Genomic DNA, 9,334 nt, shown 5'->3' with positions numbered 1-9,334 from the left:
CCCTAAGTGAGCAAGACGCTGGCTCGCTAGACTGGGGGGTCGCGGGTTCGCTCACGGTGTTGACCGAGAAAGTTTCATCGGGAATTTCCGGCGTGGTTTCCCATTGTCATTGGTGCAGAACGGATGGTCTGACAAGGACAGCTGTCTAGTCATTCGGATGAGACGATCGAAAAACCGAGGTCTCGTGTATACATTGGCGTTCACGTAAAAGATCCCTTGACAGTTGGGATTCGATATAAGAGTAGGTCATAGTGCCGCTGCTCGGGCAAAATTTATCCCCATTGCACACTGTATGGCGTATGCCCGTCTTCATTATCCCAGTGTAGGAGCAGAACATTAGGACGTTAAACCCCATATTATTTCATTTCATTTCCCTTCATCAATAGCCCGGATAGAGCAGAAAAGTAGGACGTTAAACCTCAGTTAATTTCTTAACGCTTACAAAAACAAAACACACGAAATATAACACACACATACACAATCTTGGTCGTATGGTCCCACCCCTTTATATAAACCACGCCCACTAAATCTAAACACCGATCTCGCATTACAAAACTGTAGGCTATAGGTGTGGTCTATCTATCGTCCAATATCGCTACTTATACCACTACAAGTTGTCATAATCAAATTTACTTGTCTACTTCCAGACACTGATTCCAGTTTTCATACTCGCTATACTCTGTGTGAATTGATTGAAAGGCTTTATTTATTGGCTTGTCTTAAACATGACGGTGATAAGACCTAGTGCCTAGTCTACTAACTACATCAAGTCACGATTACTCCAGACGATTTACAATACAACTTACTACGAATCGTTTTCAAACTTAGATTGTAACATAATTTCTACAGCGGAACATCATCTTTTCATGGCTAATTTATCAATTATATTCGCCATGAAGTTCGTTTTGCTTTTCATTTTTATTTTTATGGAAATTGTAAATTCCGAGAGGAGACACGTACTCAGAAAAACCAAATATGGTAAAGTACGAGGAGAGATAGAAACTTTATCGAATGGAAAACGTATTGACAGATTTTTGGGAATTCCCTATGCTAAGCCACCAGTCGGTGAACTCCGGTTTGAGGTAAGTATTCACAAAATCTCTTTGTTATTATTATCTATACTTTTATTAACAGAGACAGTTTTAATTATCAATATTATTCATAAAAAAACCAAGCGATTTCAATCTTTGCGTTGAGTAAAAACATACAATATTATTTACATATAATTGAATGTTACAAACTTTCACATTTCGCATATAAAACGTTTGAATACTCTGATTCTCAAATTAGCAATTATTTTATTGTTATTTATAAAAGATAAATATGAACTCCCAGTCTTTGTTTGAAGTTAAAACATACCTATACTATATTATAGTCATACAGTACTATAGTGTGATATGCTGATTATAACCAACCTTCGCATTTCTCAAATACAATGTTTGAAAACTCTAAATCCTAAATTAGCAATATTGTTATACATTTATAAATAATAACAACCACATCCAGTCTTTGTATGGAGTTTAACATATTATATTATGGTCATCTACATATTGAAACTTCCACATGTCTCAAATACAACGTTTGAAAACTCTAAATCCTAAATTCGCAACATTGTTATACATTTATAAAAGAAACAACCACATCCAGTCTTTGTATGGAGTTTAACATATTATATAATGGTCATCTACATACTGAAACTTACAAACGTTCTCATGTCTCAAATACAACGTTTGAAAACTCGGATTCTTAAATTAGCTGGCGACCAAAATAACATTTATTTACAGTAAGTGACGTTATAAATAATGGGCATTGCTCGAGAATAGTGTTTCAACTATTAAAATTAAATATGCATATTCAATATTAAATATGCATATTCAATATTAAATATGCATGTTCAATATTAAATATGCATATTCAATAATTAGTATGATAAAAGACTGACAACAAATTGTTGTGACATGTATAGTCTTACTGTCATTTTAATCTTTCTAGACGCTGCATTTACAATCTTTAAGACATAAAAAACTTATCTGATTGTCATTTGAAGGACTTTGAATCCATTTCAAACAGTAATATTGTGGAAGTTTCATTCCTGAAAAGGAGAATCAGTCCAAAACTGGCTCAATTCCATTCAGTATTTAAAAACATATGTGGAATTGAAAATTTGTCAACATTCGGCGTCCACGTGCGCTGCACACGATGTTTTGGATTTTGCCAAATCCATCTAGCACCACCTTTAATTTCCACTGTCATTGTTTTTAATGGGTCTCTTTTCTAAATTGCATATTAGATAATGAAATTGAGTACAATTAAGCGTAGATTTAGCGGTAAAAAAGTGATATTCTCCGCAAAATGCAGATGGCTATCACTAGTTGTTCCTATTGAATAACTAATTCAGGTAACAATAGTTGAAAAGTCTTCCCTAATCAATAATTGAAAATATTTTATTTAAGTTTCCAATTAAATTGTTTAATACAATCATAAATGAATAGCCTATTCCGAACCTATTTTTTCCCCCAATCATTAAATGAACATTTTATTCTAGCCTATAGCGATATGTTTTATTCCAAGCAAAAATAGTTTTGACTGAATTTTTTTTATCAGTCAATAAATAAATAGTTTAATCAAATCGTTAACCGAGATATTTTTATTTTCTAATTATTAAATGGATATATTTTATTCCAATCAGTCGGAACAGAACAGTTGGGCGTTAAACCCTATTTCATTTCATTTCATTTATTCCAAATCAATAAATGATAGTATAATCCAATCAATAATTGAATAATTTTATCTAGTCAATTTATTCCAATCAGTCTGAGCAGAACAGTTGGGCGTTAAAGCCTATTTCATTTCATTTCATTTATTCCAAATCAATAATTGAATAGTTTAATCCAATCAATATATGAATAATTTTATATAGTCAATGATTGACTAGTTTTATCTAGTCAATGATTGAATAGTTTTATCCAGTCAATGATTAAATAGTTAAAATTCAATCAATGATTGAATAGTTTTATCCAGTCGATGATTAAATAGTTAAAATTCAATCAATGATTGAATAGTTTTATCCAGTCAATGATTGAATAGTTAAAATTCAATCATTAACTGAATAGTTTAACCCAATCAATAACTGAATAGTTTAATCCGATCTATAGTTGCTTAGTTTTATCTAATAATTGAATCGTTTAACCCAATCAATACTTGAATAGTTTTATCCAGTCACTGATTAAATAGTTTTATCCAGTCAATGATGGAATAGTTTAATCCAATCATTAACTGAATAGTTTAACCCAATCAATTATGGAATAGTTTAATCCAATCAATAATTGAATAGTTTTACCCAATCAATAATTGAATAGTTTAACCCAATCAATTATGGAATAGTTTAATCCAATCAATAATTGGATAGTTTTACCCAATCAATAATTGAATAGTTTAACCAAATCAATAATTGAATAGTTTAATCCAATGGCCTTCGATATTACCCTAGGTAACAACGGACGTAAAGCCGCACTCGACGACGACGATAATTTGAGGTCTTCGCCAGCTTGTTAAAAAAAAAAACCCAATTTGACTTGACAGTTAAAATTGACATGTTCAAATAATTACGTTATTTTCGAATAAGAATAAGTCTTTTTTTTAAAAAAAAAAAAAAAGAATTCTTGCGCCGGTCCCTAGTTGGTCCCTAGATCACGACTCTTTAAAAGAAAAATCCCAGATTTTTAGTAACTAGGTGGGTCAGAGGATATTTATGAAATTATTAAAATAGTAATTACATTTATTTTTTTTGGTGATAGAGATGTCGCTCTTTAAATGGCTATTACATTTACCAATAGAGAGAGCTTTTTTAATTTAAGTCAAGAATTTGAAACATTTTAAAGGGCAACAAGCCAGATGGTCAATACAAAATTTAAAAAAAAAGTATTATATTTACACCCCCCCCCCCACCATTCGCTGTGGATACGATCTCGTGATATGTGTCATAGGTTTATGTATAGTTGTCTCTATTCGGTGTATACTGTCTGTTCTACATCGAAATGAAAGGGGGTTAAGCGTGCACCAACCGTGTTAATGAAGACAAACATGCGAGCCATCGCGTTTGCTATTGCGTGGGTGGGGGGGGGGCGCAGTGGCGTTTAGCGTGCACCAGCCGGGTTAATGAAGATGGGCATACGCCATGCAGTGTGCTATGGGATTGGGGGAATGTTGACAGGACAGTGGCGTTTTCGTCTTCTCTTCCGTCAAATTTCATCTACCAAGGGTTCTATCACATGCACGCCAACATGCGCGCGGGGCCTCGTTTATTTTTGTCGTACCATGCACCCTTCCAACACAATTAACAAGGGGAACCGACGCCGAAAATACTGTTTCGATAATAAAATATTGCTAGCAATGTCAGCCTTTCAAATACACGCGAGGTAACATCAACAGTTTATTTTCACATCTTGTTTAGGTGTGATGTGAAACAGACACCTTACATGTCAGTCAAATAAAACAAATAAACATTATATTTAACACCGCCATGACATCTTCATTCAATTAACCACAGATTACAAACCCGTTTTCTTCTACAGTTTGAACATTTAAGCTATATCATCAGATTTATATGCAGAAGTCTCTGTGCGCCATTTGCAAGTTAAGGAAATTCAAGCTTTGCACGACTTAATCAAATGAAATGAAATTGGGTTTAACGTCCTGCTTTTGTGTTCATATCGGGCTAATGAATACGGACAGTGTGCTATGAAGGAAGCCACAGCTGCTCAAGAGACTTCAAATTCGATGTATTTGTTGCTTTTTGTTGTTGTTTTAAAATGATTGGAAGAATCCACGGGAAATAATTAGGCATGTCAGCTTTATGTGCGGATGGTCATTTCTTAGGTAATAAGCCCACAGAACGGCGGACTAACCACAGCGCATGCGTTCGTCATCATAGCGACAAATATGTGAGCACTGATTTGTTTTCAAATCTAAACATACCCCCATTACGAATACAGTGGTCACTTAAGCCAATCGTGTGAGTTTTGCTGAACTCATTCACTTGCCAAACTTGATGATGGCATTACTTTATCATTTTATTTACTGTCGTTTTATTTGAATGTGAAAACTTATACAGTATCAAATCTTAATATGTCGGCATTACGAATAAAGCCAACACTTACAGATAGGCGTATAGCTATAGGTACGAAACTTAGGGTTTCTGATTTTAATGATTGTAGGCTTCTGATCACTATCAGTCTATGATTTTGTATTTCTAGACCACCAGAAATATAATACATTTAATTCAAAATATATTTCAGCGTGAACTAAATGACCTAACTAATCTCAAGCGAGCATATCTTAAAGGTATACATCAAAAGCAATTTAGTTTTGTTCCTTACTGCTTAATTAATGAGGGGGTTTGGATGGCCGAATGGTTAGCATGCGCGCGCTGTATCATAAGGTCTGTCATTGAGTTAACTGGCGTGGTTTCGAGTCCCCGGTTGTACGTGGCAAGGAGTAGGGTCGCCTGTCCAACCTCGTGGGTTTTCTCCAGGTCCTCCGGTTTCCTCCCACTGCTAAAGACCCCTACGCGCAAGCGAATTATTGAAATAAAATTAAACCATATGTTAGTCCCGAAATGACTTAGTTGGTGTCGAGTGGACGCTAAACCCCATCTCTCTCTCTCTCTCTCTCTCTCTTAAATAATGAAGGCCTAAATGAGTCTTAAAAGTGTACATCAAAAGCAATTTAGTTTTGTTACTTACTACTTAAAGAAAGAATGCCTAAATGAGTCATGAAAGTAAATGCAGGAGGACCGCACTACACGCAAAGCAAAACCGACAAGACAAACCTTTGGACAAGACAAACCACATAGACATTGCAAGAAACAAACAACAAACATCAAATCAAGTGAATTTATTCGGGGGTCACTGCGCTGTACTGTCCCTGTAACGATAAAGACTTTACTCAAAATAAAAATAAAATATGTAATGAAATGAAATGAAATGGGGTTTAACGTCCTACTGTTCTGCTCCGAACTGGACTAATGAAGACGGGCATACGCCATACAGTGTGCTATGAGGGAAATTTTGCCCGGACAGCGGCAGTATGGCCTACTCTTATATCGAATTCCAACTGCCAAGGGATCTTTTACGTGCATTCTAATGTATATACGGGACCTCGATTTTTCGTCCAATCCGAACGACTTGACAGCTTTCCTTGTCAGGCCCTCCGTCCTGCATCACTGGCAAGAGAAACCACAATAAAATATGATTGACAATAAAGACATAACAGAAATAATGCCACCGATCTTGTTAATGGTCGTTAGCTTTTAGTCAGTTTAATTAAAAGAAATAACGAGTGAATAAGCAAAATCTAATACCATCTTGTTAAAACATCACTTCGGCCATTTTCCATTTTGAGAAGTCATTAATTTAGCTATTGTTATTAGATAATCAGTATAAAACATATTGAGAAATAGGCAAGATTTAATATCATTTTGCAAAATCAATACGTCGATTACATGTCATTTATGTCATTTGTATTTTAAATGGTCACATCTGTGGGTTAATTAAAGAAATTTGGATCAGGTTAAAGTCTGAAATTGTATGTGAGATCAGGTCATCGGAAAAGCATCAATTACTAATGTTGAAATTTACCTGTTGCAGGTAATATTGACATTCGGATTCGTGTTATACTTATGGAAAGGATATGTTGACATAATTACTTGCATTATTTAAACAAAATTATGAACCTTTTCCGGTGACCTTTAAACCTGAAGATCACGGTGTTTAATTTGTTTTATCAGAGCACACCGCCATACGAATAAAAATGAAAATTAATTAATGGGGTTTTATGTATACCGTTCTGCTCCGACTTGGCTCATAAAGACGGACATACGCCATATAGTGTGCTATGAGGAAAATTTGTCCGGACAGCGGCACTATGGCACTATGGCCTACTCTTATATCGAATTCCAACTGCCAGTGTGTACACAGGACACTGTTATTCGTTCCACACTTTGTCTCTTACCAGGGCCTCTGTATTAAAAGACAAAAGAGAAATGAAATGGGGGTTTAATGCCCCACTGTTCTGCTCAGAACAGGACTAATGAAAACGGCATACAGTGTGCTATGATGGAAATTTTGCCCGGACAACGGCACTACTGCCTACTCTTACATCGAATTCCAACTGTCGTGGGAAATTTAAGTGCACGCCAATGTGTACACGGGACCTCGGTTTTTCGTTCCATCCGAACGACTAGGCCCTCCGTCCTGCATCATTGACAAGGAAGAACCACGCCGGGAAATCTGGATGAACTTTCCCGGCCAATGCAGGGACCGAACACCCGAGGCTGCGAGCCAGCGTCTTACCCGCTTAGCCACCATGACCGCCAGAGAAAAGAGAACTAAAACAGACAATATAATATTATACTGTTATTGATATGATAATGTACCAGAAGTAATGATTCTCGTTGAAGATCAATTTCATGTCGATCGGTAAATAACGATGTAACGGGATATATCACCTATGGACTTTGTGGTAAAACATGGATTGCCAGCAACCACGTTACTTGTCTTAAAGATACATTATGGGAGATTCGATAACGAGTTGGCAGTTCTCACTATAATAGTTAAAAACTAGATAACGTAAAGGCAATTTGCTAAAAATTTCATTCAAATTGATCCACTATGAACCGAAAACTAAGCGAATGAAATTTCTGCTTAGCCTCGGTCATCATTGCTAAAGTCAGTACGATAAACAGCATAGTCTCGATTATCTATTTAATCGTTTAATCGAGAAGGAAAGTTATGCAGTAAATCGGTTCACAATGCTATCTAGAGTTGATTATGGTCTGGATAAGTTAATTAATGTCTAATTAATAATTTAGATAACATTTCAGGCCTAAAGAAAGACAGATTTAACTCATGCATAATGTATGTTTAACCGTTCTAGATAGAAATGAAATGGGGGTTAACGCCCTACTTTTTGGCTCCTCCATTTTAGCTTAAATCAAAATATGGCTGAACTGTTCTGATCTATTTAATATTGGAGAAATCCGATGCCACTGAGAGTTGATTATGGTCTGGATAAGTTAATTAATGTCTAATTAATAATTTAGATAACATTTCAGGCCTAAAGAAAAACAGATTTAACTCGTGCATAATGTATGTTTAACCGTTCTAGACAGAAATGAAATGGGGGTTAACGCCCTACTTTTTGGCAACGACTGGGCTAATGAAGAAGACCATCTAGAAACAGAAGGGATAATCTTTAAACTGTATTTAATTTAATCTAAAGCTATTTATTTTAAGATATCACAGCTGCCCCCTACCCTCGTCATGCCAACGTACGCCAGATGTGTTTACCCTTTGATTTAAATACAAAAGTTCAACAAGAGATTTGTAATGTTTCATTAATTGCGTTTTGACATTAGCGATAACCAGAGATCTCAAAGGGTTCGAATTTTAACTTTCGTACATCTCGAACTATCAAGACAAAAACCCGCTACATACTTTTCGTTAAAAAATACATTATGTAAGATTATTTAGATAATGAGCTGACCATTATTGCTATAATAGCTCAAAAATAGATAATGTAAAATGAAAATATCGAAAATTTCATTCAAATTACTTCATTCTGAGCCAGGTTATCAGTGTTTAAAAGTGTGCATAGTGGTAACCAGGGCACTGATATATTCGAGACTTAGCCTCGCTTTCCCATTTTTAATTTAAATTTTCAAATGGTGAACCGTTTTAATCTAGTTAAAATCTCGAGTATCCGATTCCATCGAGAGTTGACTATGATCTTGTTTTGTTACTAAATGTCTAATTAATAGTTTATATAACATTTCAAGCCTAAAGAAAGACCTGCAATAGGCAGATTTAGCTCTTGCATAATGTATAATTAAATTTAAAACCAATGGTGGAATTTGAATTCCTTGCCTGACTACACTATTATGAAAATTGAATTCCTAAATGGAATATCAGTTCATAAACGGTTCAATTCCGTTCGGTATTTAAAAAGGTACGATGATTATCGCAACATTCGTTATTTCCAGCAGACGCTATAAAAAAGCCAGCGCTACATATTGTAGTTGAATTAAATCGTGTGATCAGCCTCTTTTAAATCCGACTGATTCCAAGCTACGAGATTATATTACACAGATATTTGGGTTTTGTTTTGTTTTCCTTTTGAAATGTTATAATTAATTTTAGTACCCGTCTTCATTAGCCCAGTCGAAGCAGAACAGTAGGACGTAAAACCCCATTTCATTTCAATTTTAGTGTGGATTAAGACGTTAAAAAATTAGATATTGTCTGGAAAATGCAAATCGCGATCAGTGGCTTTAAGT

The 9,334-nt window shown here is 35.2% G+C and overlaps 1 protein-coding gene across 1 annotated transcript in view; it reads left to right on the top strand.

The window, feature by feature from the left end:
• The first annotated feature begins 926 nt into the window (after positions 1-926).
• LOC126817827 (acetylcholinesterase) overlaps positions 927-9,334 on the top strand; it is an 81,829-nt gene continuing 73,421 nt past the window's right edge. The window contains exon 1 of the mRNA XM_050544989.2: positions 927-1,082. Within this exon, the coding sequence (XP_050400946.1) occupies positions 927-1,082 (156 nt within the window). The remainder of the gene's footprint in view (positions 1,083-9,334) is intronic.

This window comes from Patella vulgata, chromosome 4, assembly GCF_932274485.2.
Source record: "Patella vulgata chromosome 4, xgPatVulg1.2, whole genome shotgun sequence".
Classification (NCBI taxonomy): Eukaryota; Metazoa; Mollusca; class Gastropoda; family Patellidae; genus Patella; species Patella vulgata.
The sequence above is the reverse complement of the archived record's forward strand: the minus strand, read 5'-3'. Positions and strand labels throughout refer to the sequence as shown.